The sequence below is a fragment of the Pan troglodytes genome, chromosome 2 (assembly GCF_028858775.2).
Source record: "Pan troglodytes isolate AG18354 chromosome 2, NHGRI_mPanTro3-v2.0_pri, whole genome shotgun sequence".
In the NCBI taxonomy this organism is placed as follows: Eukaryota; Metazoa; Chordata; class Mammalia; order Primates; family Hominidae; genus Pan; species Pan troglodytes.
Genome location: NC_086015.1, coordinates 186,496,848 through 186,511,156, shown reverse-complemented (window position 1 = coordinate 186,511,156; position 14,309 = coordinate 186,496,848). Strand labels below are relative to the sequence as shown.

The 14,309-nt window shown below is 42.2% G+C and overlaps 1 protein-coding gene across 3 annotated transcripts in view; it reads left to right on the top strand.

The window, feature by feature from the left end:
* MCF2L2 (MCF.2 cell line derived transforming sequence-like 2) overlaps positions 1–14,309 on the top strand; it is a 249,958-nt gene that overhangs the window by 98,383 nt on the left and 137,266 nt on the right. For all 3 annotated transcript variants that reach the window (XM_009446932.4, XM_003310140.6, XM_009446933.3), the window contains exons 6-7: positions 7,171–7,287; positions 12,316–12,465. In XM_009446932.4, the coding sequence (XP_009445207.3) occupies positions 7,171–7,287; positions 12,316–12,465 (267 nt within the window). The remainder of the gene's footprint in view (positions 1–7,170; positions 7,288–12,315; positions 12,466–14,309) is intronic.

The following is a 14,309-nucleotide window of genomic DNA, read 5'->3' as shown; positions in this document are numbered from 1 at the left end:
GTAGCCAGCCCCTCTCCCCATCCCTAATCCCTGGCTGCCACTGGTCTGCTCCCATCCTTATAGTTTTGCCTTTTTGCAGAGAGTCATACAAATGCAATTCCAGCCAAGTGCTGCATAACAACATTTTGGTCAACAATGGACCACATATACAATGGTGGTCCCATAAAATTATAAAACTGTATTTTTACTGTACTTTTTTAAAAAAGTTTTTCCTTTCCTTTCCTTTCCTTTTCCTTTTCCTTTCCTTTTTTTCTTCTTCTTCTTTTTTTTTTTTTTTTTTCAAGACAGGGTCTTGCTCTGTCACCTGGGCAGGAGTGCAGTGGTGTGATCATGGCTCAGTGTAACCTCAAACTCTGGGGCTCAAGCTATCCTCCCACCTCAGCCTCTTCAGTAGCTGGGACTACAGGTGCGCACCACCATGCCCGGCTGATTTTTTTTTTTTTAATTTATTTTTTGTAGAGACAGGGGTTTCCTTGTATTGCCCATGCTGGCCTTGAACTCCTGGGCTCAAACGATCCTCCTGTGTCAGCCTCCCAAAGTGTTGGGATTACACGTGTGAGCCACTGCCCCTGGCCCCTTTTCTGTGTTTAGATGTGTTTAGATACAGAAATACTTTCCATTGTGTTATACTTGCCTACAATGTTCAGTACAGTAACATGCTGTACAGGCTTGTAGCCTAGGCACAATACGTTACACCAGTTAGCCCAGGCATGTAGCAGGCTGTCCCATCTAGGTTTGTGTAAGTGCACTTTATGACTGAATAGCAACGAAATTGCCTAATGGCGATTTTCTCAGAATTGATCTCTGTCATTAAGTGACACATGACTGTATACTGGGTAGCCTTTGAGTCTGACTTCTTTCACTTAGCATAAAACAGTTGGGGTTCATCCATGTTGCTGGGTATGTCCATAGTTCTTTCCTTTCATTGCTGAATATTATCTCACATTATAGAGGTCCCTGTTTATCTGTTCACCATTCACCAGGAAAGAACATTTGAGTTGTTTCTAGTTTTTAGTGATTAAGGATAAAGCTGCAGCCAAACATGGTGGCTCACACCTGTAATCCCAAAACTTTGGGAGGTTGAGGTGGGTGGATCACCTAAGGTCAGGAGTTCGAGACCAGCCTGGCCAACATGGTGAAACCCCGTCTCTACTAAAAATACAAAAATTAGCTGGGCATGGTGGGTGTGCCTGTAGTCCCAGCTACTCTGGAGGCTGAGGCAGGAGAATTGCTGAGGCAGAGGTTGCAGTGAGCCGAGATCATGCCACTGCACTCCAGCCTGGGCGACAGAGCGAGACGCTGTCTCAAAGAAAAAAAAAGAATAAAGCTGCTATAAACATTCACATACATGTGTTTGCTGGGCCACAGAGTAGGTTTATGTTTAACTTTAAAAGAAATTGCCAAACTGTTTTTGCAAAGTGGCTCTATCATTTTGCATTCCCACCAGCAACGTATGTGAATTCCAGCTACTTCATACGCTTACCACCTTTTCAAAAACGAAGGTATTTTTTTAATTAGTCATTTAATAGGCATGTTGTGGTATCTCACTGTGGTTTTAATTTGCTATTTCCTAATGATTCATGATATTGAGCCTCTTTTCATGTATTTATTTTCCATCTGTATATGTTCTTTGGTGATGCTTCTGTTCAAATCTTTTGCCCTTTTTAAATTGGGTTTTTGTTTTCACATTGTTGGGTTTTGAGAGTTCTTTATATGTTCTGGATATAAATCACTGTCTGATATATGACTTGCAAATATTTTCTCTCAGTTTGTAGGTTGGATTTTCATTCTCTTAACAGTGTCTTTTGCAGAGCAAATGTTTTTAATTTGGATGAAGTCCAGCTTATCAGCTTTTCTTTTATGGGTTATGCTTTTGGTGCCATATCACAGAACTCTTTGCCTAACCCAAAGATTTCTCCTAAAATTTCTCTGAGAAAACACTTTCTCTACTCACACAACACTTCTGACAACTAATGTGTAGGCTGCTTTTTTTTTTTTTTTTTCCACACCAAGCAGTTCTCCAACTGTCTAGACACCAATCAGGGGCTCTACAATTCAATTCAGACACTGAAGTTAGCATCAGATCCCACAAGTTGAGGGCTCAGTCCCTCAAGACTATCCCCACTTCAGATGCTAATTTTAAGTCTGGGTGTCCTGTACTTCTGACCTACCAGCTGTGGATTAGGGGGGTTCTGACAGCCTCCTCCTTGGGTTCTATAATTTGCTAGAATGACTCACAGAACTAAGGGAAACACTTTACTTATGTTTACTGGTTTATCATAAAGGATATAACTCAGGAACAGCCAGATGAATGAGATGCATAGGGCAAGGTGTGTGGGGTGCACAGAGCTTCCACGCTCTCTCCAGCATACCACCCTTCCGGTACCTTGGTGTATTCACCAACCTGGGAGCTCCTTAAATCTCCTTGTTCTAGAGTTTCTATAGAGTTTAATCTTCTTCTTCCCAGAGGTCAGTGAGTGGGGCTGAAAATTCCAAATTATAATCACTTATTTTTTCTGGACACCAGCTCCATCCAGAGGCTATCTAGAGTTCCCACCCTGAGTCACCTCATTAGTGTAAACTCAGGTGTGACCAAAGGGGTTCATTATAAATAACACAAGATACTCCTATCACTCAAGAAATTATAAGAGTTTTAGGAACTCTGTACCAGGAACCAGGGACAAAGACTAAATACATTTCTTATGATACCACAGTTTTCTTCTACATTTTCTTCCAAGTTTAATGTTTCATGTTTAGATCTATGATCCATTTTGACTTAATTTTTGTATAAGATGTGAGATATGTCAGCCTAAATAACAGACAGGGAGAGGCTCTCTAAAAGAAAATATTTATTCAGGAACAGGGCATTGAAATGGGAATATGTGTGACATAGTAAACTACGTGCTTATTCAGGAAGGTAGAGGGAGACAGAGGTTTTTAAAGGGAACATGAGGAGCATTATGTAATTGTTTCGAGATCATTATTCTTGGCTACAAAGATCAATAACAAGAGCGATGCCAATCGGAAGTTGGACAGGCAGTTGAATGTTGCAATGGCCTGTGTGCCAGGTTGTGGTTTTTGCCGTCCTTTGTGATAGTTTTGTTATCAGGCATACAAGTGTGAGAACCCTTTCTTTGCAGTCTTCCCTGGCCTATTGGTTAGGTTTTATTTATTTATTTATTTATTTTTATTTATTTTTTGAGACAGAGTCTCATTCTCTCACCGAGGTTGGAGTGCAATGGTGCTCTCTCGGCTCACTGCAACCTCTGCCTCCCAGGTTCAAGCGATTCTCCTGCCTCAGCCTCCCAAGTAGCTGGGATTACAGGCGACTGCCACCACGCCCGGCTAATTTTTGTATTTTTAGTAGAGACAGGGTTTCACCATGTTGGTCAGGCTGGTCTCGAATTCCTGACCTCGTGATCCGCCTGCCTCGGCCTCCCAAAGTGCTGGGATTACAGGTGTGAGCCACCATGCCCGGCCTATTTATTTATTTTTTAATACTAGTGACTCTGTTTTGATTCTGGCTACTTTCATAGGTGTGGGTCAAGATTCCTATTTTTACATATGAATGTCCGGTTGTTTCAGCACCATTTGTTTAAATAGAATTATTTCTCCATTGAATTACCTTTGCACCTTTGTAAAAAAATCAGAGTAGTGTTTGCCGGGGTTCAGGGAGGGATTTTGGGGGTGGGAGATGAATGAAAGGTGCAGCACAAGGGAGGTCTTTGTGGCGATGGGACAGTTTTGCATCTTGCTTGTACTGGTGGGTACAGGAAACAACATATGTGGGAAAATGACAGAGCTACACACACATTATAAGCATATCAAATTCCTGGTCTTGATATTGTACTGTAATTATGTAAGATGTAACCATTGGTGGTGAAAGGTGCCTAGGACCTCTCTGTACTGCCTTTGTAACTTCCTATGAAACTAGAATTATCTTTGCAACTTCTTGTGAATCTATAATTACTTCACAGGATAAAAAGGTTTGTGGGTTTGTTTTTTTTTTTTTTTTTTTTTTGAGACGGAGTTTCACTCTTATTGCCTAGGCTGGAGTACAATGGTGTAATCTCGGCCCACTGCAACCTCCGCCTCCTGAATTCCAGCGATTCTTTTGCCTCAGCCTCCCAAGCAGCTGGGATTACAGGCACCCGCCACCATGCCTGGCTAATTTTTGTATTTTTAGTAGAGATGGGGTTTCCCCATGTTGGCCAGGCTAGTCTCGAACTCCTGACCTCAGGTGATCTGTCCGCCTCCGCCTCTTAAAGTGCTGGGATTACAGGCATGAGTCACTGCGCCCAGCCTCTTCACAGGATAAAAAGTTTAAAAGATCAATTGATCGTATTTGTGTGGGTCTATCAGGACTTGCTTTTTTTTTTCCATTGATCTATTTGTCCATCCTTTGTCATTACCACACTCTTCTTTACTGCAATTTTATTAAGTTTTGAAATTGATAAAACTTATGTGACTCATTCAACTTTTTTCTTCTTTTACAAAATTGTTTTACCTATTTGATGTCTTTTGCATTTCTATATGAATTTTAGAATCAGTTTGTTAATTTCTATAAAAAGTCGGCTGGGATTTTGATCATGGAATTGTTTTGACTCTACAGATCAATACTTAACAGTATTAACTCTTCTAATATAATCCTTTGTTTTTAATTTTCACTTTTTGCTTTCAACTTAAAATTCCTCTTCGTCATCTAAAGCTTAAGATGAGAAAGCAGAGTTTTGGCAAGTGTGGGATATCACACCTCCCTCATGGTACAGAAAATATGCAGCCTGGCAGGATAGGTTTCTGAAACTCCGGACCCTGTGCAAGGTTACTGTTGCCTAATACAATGTTGCACATTGGGTCTTTTTTAAAATGTAGATTATTACCATAGCAACTCATACTCCAAGAAGCAAAATACATTTTTAGCTTGATAATTTCTAACAACCTGTCCTAAAATTTCTAATTTTAGGAAGAATAAATACCTTTTAAAAACTCCCATAAGTGGTTTAAAATTTTTAGGTGGGAAAGGCACAGACAGATTCAGGTTTTTATCCATTCTCATATTATAAAGATACATTTTAAAAGCCCCAAACCATTTTCAGAAGTGGAGGAGCAAGACATGGGGCCTGACAAGGTTAAGGTGGTGATAGGTAGTAATCAAATCCCACGGAGCCTGAGTCTCTCTAGAACAGGGTCTGTCTTGTTTACCGTATTATCCCCCAGTACCTGGCACTTTTTTTTTTCTTTTATTATTATTATACTTTAAGTTCTAGGGTACATGTGCACAACGTGCAGGTTTGTTACATATGTATACATGTGCCATGCTGGTGTGCTGCACCCATTAACTCGTCATTTAGCATTAGGTATATCTCCCAATGCTATCCCTCCCCCCTCCCCCCACCCCACAACAGTCCCCAGAGTATGATGTTCCCCTTCCCGTGTCCATGTGTTCTCATTGTTCAATTTCCACCTATGAGTGAGAACATGCGGTGTTTGGTTTTTTCTCCTTGTGATAGTTTGCTGAGAATGATGGTTTCCAGTTTCATCCATGTCCCTACAAAGGACATGAACTCTTCATTTTTTATGGCTGCATAGTATTCCATGATGTATATGTGCCACATTTTCTTAATCCAGTCTATCATTGTTGGACATTTGGGTTGGTTCCAAGTCTTTGCTATTGTGAATAACCTGGCACTTTTTTTTAGTAGTTCAATACATATCTGTTGAAAGAATAAATCAGTTTTGTTGCATAATTTTGGCCTATAGACTTTAGGCCACAATTTTTTTTATTTAAGAGATGGGGTCTCCCTCTATCACCCAGTCTGGAGTGCAGTGATGCGATCACAGCTCATTGGAGCCTCAAATTCCTGGGCCCACGGAGTCCTCCTGCCTCAGCCTCCTGAGTAGCTGGGATTACAGGTGCAAACCACCGTACCTGGCTGCGCTCTAATTTACATTCTCATTCCAAAGTGGATTCATTCCTTGACTAATACTTTACGATAATAGAAGAAAGTCCATATTCTTATGTCCTCTGACCAAGAGTTAATTTTCAAAATAATCAACAGGGAGTGAAAAAATATAATGTCATAGTTAAAGGCTTCAAAGATGTGTTTCAGAGATAGGAGTGAGGAGTCCTTGTCCCACTCAGGAGTGAGTAGAGGGTGTGATATAGTCACTGAGTGAGCCAGAACCACACCCAGGCCAGAACTACTGCCAAGGAATAGAAAGGGGCAATTTGGGATGCGTCAGCTTCCTCTGGATGTGTGAGTGTTCGCTCATCAGCGGAACTGCTAGCTTATAAAACCCAATGCCCTGTCACCTCCAGATCTCCTCAGTGCAAGCTAAAGTAGGGACACATCAATATTCTTCATCGGGGCGCATCAGTATAGTGAGTCTTTTCAATGCATACTCTTTGTGTTTCCCTGTATTCTAGTTTTATTTTGACATTTACGCGACCACCTTTGATTGGGCTTCTCATGGTAGACTTTCAGGCCATAGCACAACACTTGATTTTGGTGGCTGAAAGGTGTACCTTAGCTTGGGAACTTATGACTGAAAATTCACGTAAAGCGAGGCCTGACTTCTAGGTAGCCTGGAACTGTGTTCCCTGAGCCAAGTCAACATTTTGTCACAGGCTATACCATGCTTTGGTATTTCTCACTCAAAAGCGAAAAATGGAAGAGACTTTAAGATATTTCCCTGCTGGATATAGTAACTTTTTTTTTTTTTTTTTTTTTTTTAGATATGGTCTTGTTCTGTCACCCAGGCTGGAGTGCCATGGTGCGATCACTGCTTGCTGCAGCCTTAACCTCCAGGCCCAAGCAATCCTCTTGACTTAGCCACCCAAGTAGCTGGGGCCACAGGTGCATGCCACCATGCCTGGCTAATTTTTTTTTAAATTTTTTTCTAGTGATGGGGTCTTGCTATGTTGCTCTGGCTGGTCTCAAACTCCAGGCCTCAAATGATTCTTCCACCTCAGCCTTCCAAAGTGCTGAGATTACTGGCATGAGCCACTGTGCTTGGCTGTAACCATTTTTAAATATAAATGCCTGATAAAGCAAAGTTGGAGTATCATTTAAATAATAATAGAATATAAAATATAATTATGATAAGAATAGAATCTAAATTATTTAATGATCAATGAGGAGTATGTTTAATTAAATTTTTACCTTACAGATCATCATGGTAAACTCTGTCTCTGACCTTCATGGCTACATCGACAAAAGCCAACTGACCCGGGAATTAGGGGGGACTTTGGAATATCGCCACGGTCAGTGGGTAAATCACCGCACTGTGAGTACCAGCTTACGTGTGCTTTTCACTGTCTCTCCTTGTTTTCTGGAAGATGGGGTGGGGGAGTTAAAGATCAACTGCCGGGAGGTCACCCTGTGACTGCCTGACCTTGGGGTGGTTGGGATTTCTCAGCCACAGGGTGGGGAAGAAGGAGTGTGGAAGGGCGAAGGCTGGGGTTTCTCCTGTTGACCGCCTTATCCCACTGCATCTCCCAGTGTGGGGGTTTTGGGACACTTACCTTCGAATGCACCTGGGAAGTTTCCAGAAACACCAATAGCCTGTTATACCTCAGAGAAACTAATTTACTTCATGTGGGATGGGTCTTAGACATTAACACACCACAAAAGTCCCCAGATGATTCTAACGTACATACATATTGACACCCAGGAAGTCAGAAGAAGCTACATTTAAATATTGTCACCCCCCGGGGACTACTATAGGTGAGAAGGTGGGAGGGGGACAAGGATTGTAGAACTATTGGGTACGATACTCACTACCTGGGTGACAGGATCAACTGGACCCCAAACCTTGGCATCATGCAATATACCCATGTAACAAACCTGCAAATATATCCCTGAATCTAAAATCAAAGTTGAAATTAGTTTTAAAAAATTGTCACAATAACATGTTGTCTGATGTCGGGTGAGTTTCTAAGCATTTCTGAGCTTGTCTCTTCCTCTGTTAAAATGGGACTAACACAGTATTTCTCTATAGGGGATAATTTTGCTTGCCTCCTACATTTGTCAATATCTTTAGACTTTTTTGTAGTCATAACTTAGTGGGGGAAGTTAACTGGTATCTGGTGGGTCGTCAGGGACTCCGCTGAACACCTTACAATGCTCAAGACAGCTTCCCACAACAAAGAATCCTCTGGCCCAAAGTGTGAATAGCCAATGCTGAGAAACCCCGGACTAACAAAAGCCTCCTGAAAGTTTGATGTGGGGAATAAGTGATGTATTGTCTGTGAAAGCACCTGATATATAGTATTTTACTTTTTCCTACCTACTGATAGTGGTGATTGTTATGCTAAGTTAGGAGTTTCAGTAATATTGAGGAAAAAGATCAAAACTCATTGTCATGGCTTGAATGTTGGCGTCCCCTCAAAATTCACATGTTGGAACCCAATGTGATCGCATTAAGAGGAGGGGGCTTTTGGGACATATTAAGTCATGAAGGCTCTGGCATCATAAATGGAGTTAGTGCCCTTGCAATAGAGGTTGAAGGGAGCCGTTATGCCCCCTCTGCCCTGTAAGGGCACAGAAGGCATCCTTTATGAGGAACAGACCTCCACCAGACACCAAATCTGCTGGGGCCTTGATCTTGAACTTCCCAACTTCCAGAACTGTAACTGTGAGAAATCAATTTCTGCTGCTTATAAATTACCCAGCCTGAGGTGTTTTTGTTATAGGCCATCCCTGGCCTAGTATGTAGCCATGGTTTGTGGTTGTGTATGTGCTAAACATTTTCTAGTGAACTTTAAAAAATACAACTAGTATTGAAAGACCAGAGATATTCTTTACATGCCTTTTACATGTATATATTTTTTATACACACACATACAGTCATGTTTCATTTTATTATGCTTCACATTAGTGGGCTTCACAGATATTGCAATTTTTTAAAATTGAAGTTTCGTGGCAACTTTATGTTGAACAAGTCTATCAGCACCATTTTTCCAACAGTATGTGCTCACTTCATGCCTCTCTGACAAATTTTTGCAATTCTTGCAATATTTCAGAGTTTGTTATTACTGTTATATTTTATTTGGTTTCTTTTTCTTTCTTTCTTTCTTTTTTTTTTTTTTTCTTTTTTTTTTGAGACAGAGTCTTGCTTTATCACCCAGACTGGAGTGCAGTGGCACAATCTCAGCTCACTGAAACCTCAGCCTCCTGGGTTCAAGCAATTCTCCTGCCTCAGCCTCCCAAGTAACTGGGATCACAGGCACGTGCCACCACGCCCAGCTAATTTTTGTATTTTTAGTAGAGACAAGGTTTCACCATGTTGGCCAGGCTGGTCTCGAACTCCTGACCTCAAGTGGTCTGCCTGCCTTGGCCTCCCAAAGTGCTGGGATTACAGGCATGAGCCACTGCACCCGGCCAACTGTTATATTTGTAACAGTGATCTGTGGTCAGCAATCTTTGGTGTTACTATTGTAATTGTTTTGGGGTGCCGAAAACTGCATCCATGTAAGACAGTGAACTTAATGGATATATGTTGTGTGTGTTCTGACTGATCCACCAACTGGTCATCACCTGTCTCTCTTCCTCTCCTCGGGCCTCCCTACTCTCTAAGACAGAACAATATTGAAATTAGGCCAATTAATTACCTTACAATGACCTCTAAGTGTTCAGGTGAAAGGAAGAATGGCCTGTCTCTCACTTTAAATCAAAAGCTTGAAACGATTAAGCTTAATGAGGAAGGCATGTCAAAAGTTGAGACAGGCAGAAAGCTAGGCCTCTTAGCCTAGCCAGTTCGCTTAGTTGTGAATGCAAAGGAAAAGTTCTTGATGGAAACTAAACATGCTACTCCAGTGAATACATGAATGATAAGAAAGCAAAATAGCCTTCTTGCTGATATGGAGAAAGTTTTAGTGGTCTGGGCCTGGATAGAAGATCAAACCACCCGCAACATTTCCTTAAGCCAAAGCCTAATCCAGAGCAAGGCCCTAGTTCTCTTCAATTTTATTAATGAGAGAGATGAAGAAGCTGCAGAAGAAAAGTTTGAAGCTAGCAGGGGTTGGTTTGTGAGGTTTAAGGAAGGAATTCTTCTCTGTAACATACAAGTGCAAGGTGCTGCTATAGAGGCTGCAGCAAGTTATCCAGAAGATCTAGCTAAGATCATTGCTGAAAGTGGCTATACTCAGCTCGGCGCAGTGGCTCATGCCTGTAATCCCAGCACTTGGGAGGCTGAGGCGGGCAGATCACCTGAGGTCAGTAGTTCAAGACCAGCCTGGACAACATGGTGAAACCCTGTCGCTACTAAAAATATGAAAAATTAGCTGGGCGTGGTGGCGGGTGCCTGTCATCCCAGCTACTCAGGAGGCTGAGGCAGGAGAATCGCTTGAACCCGGGAGGCGGAGGTTGCAGTGAGCTGAGATCGCGCCACTGCACTCCAGCCTGGGCAACAAGAGCAAAACTCGTCTCAAAAAAAAAAAAAAAAGAGAAAAAGTGGCTACACTCAACAACAGATTTTCAATGTAAATGAAACGGCATTCTATTGGAAGAAGATGCCATCTAAGTCTTCCATAACTAGAGAAGTGAATGCCTGGCTTCAAAGCTTAAAAGGACAGGCTGACTCTCTTGTTAGGGGCTAATGCAGCTGGTGACCTTAAATGGAAGCCAATGCTCATTTACCACTCCAAAAATCCTAGGGCCCTTAAGAATGAGGCTAAATCTACTCTGCCTGTGCCCTAGAAATAGAACAACAGAGCCTGGATGGCAGCACTTCTGTTTACAGCATGGCTAACTGCATATTTTAAGCCATGTGTTGAGACCTCCTGCTTAGACAAAAAGATCCTTTCAAAATATTACTGCTTATTGGAGATTCACCTGGTCACCTGAGAGCTCTGATGGAGATGTACAAGGAGTTGAATGTTTTCATGCCTGCTAACACAACATCTATGCTGCAGCTTGTGGATCAAAGAGCAATTTCAACTTTCAGTTTTACTATTTAAGAAATATACTTTGTAAAGCTATACCTGCCATAGATAGTGATTCCTCTGATGGGTGTCAGTAGAGCAAATTGCAAACCTTCTGGAAAGGATTCATCATTCTGGATGCCTTTAAGAACATTAGTGATTCATGGGAGGAAGTCAAAATATCAATATTAACAGGAGTTTGAGAGAAGCTGATTCCCACCCTCATGGATGACTTTGAGGGGTTCAAGACTTTAGTTGGGGAAGTAACTGCAGGTGTGGTGGAAATAGCAAGAGAACTAGAAGTGGAGCCTGAAGATGTGACTGCATTGCTGCAACCTCATGATAAAGCTTGAATGAATGAAGAACAGTTTTTTACGGATGAGCAAAAAAAGTCATTTCTTCATCTTTCTGGTGATGACGTTATGAACATTGTTGAAATGACAACAAAGGATTTAGAATATTCCATAAACTTAGTCTACAAAGCAGTGGCAGAGTTTGAGAGGATTAACTCCAATTTTGAAAGAAGTTCTATTGTGAGTAAACTGCTATCAAACAGTTTCGCATGCTACAGAGAATTCTTTCATGAAAGGAAGTCAATTGATGTGGCAACTTCATTGTTGTCTTACTTTAAGAAATTGCCACCACCGTTCCAGCCTTCGGCAACCATCACCCTGATCAGTCAGCAGCCATCCACATTGAGGCAAGACCCTCCGGCGGCAAAAAGATTGTGATTTGATGAAGGCGCAGAAGATGGTTAGCATTTTTTAACAATAAAGTATTTTGAAATTAAGGTATGTGGAATTTTTGACATAATGCTATTGCACACTTAATAGACTACAGTATACTGTAAACATCCCTTTGCACTAGGACACAAAAGAATTTTTGTGACTCACTTTATTGTAACATTGGCTTCATTGCAGTGGCCTAGAACCAAACCCACAATATCTCTGAGGTTTGCCTGTATATATAACTAGGAATAATATAACCACACATATACAGTACATATTGTTTTATAAGTGAGATATATAGATTCTTTTCTGTGTGACAGTGCATTTTCTGGGTGTCACCTCTTTGAACGAGAGACTCAGAAAGTTAGAACTGAAAGGAATCTTAAAGATCGTGTGACTCAATCACTTTATTTTATAGATAAATAAACTGACATTCAGTGTAAAGAGGTGACTTATCCAAAGTTATTTGGTCAACTAGTGGCAGCATTGAGACTAAAACCAGACTCTTTTTAATCTCCCTATCAGAATCAGGTCCTCTATACCATTTCCAAGGTGAGGTGATTATTCACTAATTTTATCCACTAAATCTGTTGTCTTTCCATCAAGACAGCATGTTGGTGAATGTTAATCTCTCCACATTGTTACAATTGTCTGACCTTGCAGGCCATCGAAAACTTTGCCTTGACCTTGAAGACCACTGCCCAGATGCTGCAGACGTTTGGGTCCTGCCTGGCCACAGCAGAGCTGCCCAGAAGCATGCTATCCACGGAAGACCTTCTCATGTCCCACACAAGGCAGCGGGACAAGCTGCAGGTGAGCGGTCAGTGGCCTCTCAGAGGCCAGCGTCTGTGCCAGCAGGTATGCCTGCCTCTTGGAGAGAGCTGGGAGCAGAATTAACAGTTAAGCCCTCGTTTTCCTTCTTCTTTAGTGACTTGGAAGCCACTGATCATCTTAAACCTTCCAGACAGGCAGTTTGTAATGAAAGAAATCTCTTGAGACTGGGTGGTGAGTGAGTCTCTTGAGACTGGGTGGTGAGTGAGTCTTTTGAGACTGGGTGGTGAGTGAAGAACGGTGGGGAGCAGCACAGGGAAGGGCTTTTCCAGCTTTGTCCGGGTGAGCTGAGGCATGTGAGCACCCTTTCAAGGGTTGCCCTCCCGTGATCCTGCTCAGGACAGAGCAAGACAGAACGTGCTGAAATTGCAGGGGTAGGGGCTGGCTTTTGAAGTATAAGCTTTCCAGCAGTGGTTGTAAAGTTTTGGGGCAGACTAATAAGCGGACTTATTGCTTCACTTTCTCAGGAGTGTGTCTTTTTATTTGGGGATGAATTTGAGAAAAAGGACTACGGAAGGCACCCTGACCTGAGTTGAAGGACAGGCACCTATTAAATGATTCGTAAAAGCACATCAGAACCTGCCGAGAAAAGGGAGCTTGGCAGGTTCTTTCAGTCATGCAGTACAGGGAAATCTTCCCGGAGCTTCTCCCTGGATGAGTGTCGGCACCTTTCTACCTTGAGAAGCACAAACAGACCGAACCCATTATTTCACAGAAGCCCAGTTTTCAATAGCGCAGCAAAATGAGGATTGGACCGTCAGTGTATGTGTCTTGGCCTCATGGAACTTGGGAAGAGTTGAACTGTTGTGTCTGTGACCAAAAATTTGCAAAAATGCTTTGCTAGATGGTTGATTTGTTCATTTATTCAACATTTATTGAGCACCCACCACTACTTGCCAGGAAAACCAAAAACTCAACCTTAACGAACACAGTCTAGTTAGGAGAGTCTCAGAGTCTAGTAATTGAGGCAAATTAATGCTTCCATGTGACAGGGAACACCATTAAATTCAGTCTTTAAGGAGGTTGTTATTCAAAAAAACAATGGCCGGGCGTAGTGGTTCACGCCTGTAATCCCAGCACTTTGGGAGGCCGAGGTGGGCGGATCACTTGAGGTCAGGAGTTCAAGACCAGCCTGGCCAACATGGTGAAACCCTGTCTCTACTAAAAATATAAAAATTAGCCAGGCTTGATGGCAGGTGCCTGTAATCCCAGCTACTCAGGAGGCTGAGGTGAAAGAATTGCTTGAACCTGGGAGGCAGAGGTTGCAGTGAGCCGAGATCTCGCCACTGCACTCTGTCCTGGGTGACAGAGCGAGACTCCATCTCAAAACAACAACAACGACAACAACAAAAGAGAAAAAATATATTCCAAAGATTACTGTCAGTAATCAAAATATCTGGAATGGGCTGGGCGCAGTGACTCACGCGTATAATCCTAGCACTTTGGGAGGCTGAGGTGGGCAGATCACCTGAGGTCAGGAGTTCGAGACCAGCCTGGACAACATGGTGAAACCTTGTCTCTACTAAAAACACAAAAATTAGCTGGGCATGGTGGCAGGCACCTGTAATCCCAGCTACTCAGGAGGCTGAGGCAGGAGACTTGCTTGAACCCGGGAGGTGGAGGTTGCAGTGAGCCGAGATCATGCCACTCCACTCCAGCCTGGGTGACAGAGTGAGACTCCATCTCAAAAACAAAACAAAATAAAACAAAACAAAAAAACACCAAAATAAAACAAACAAACAAAAATCTGGACTGAAATTGTAAAATCCTGATGACATCATGAAAATTTTCCCTGAAAATGCCTCTGAGAAGCTTGGGCTTTGCTT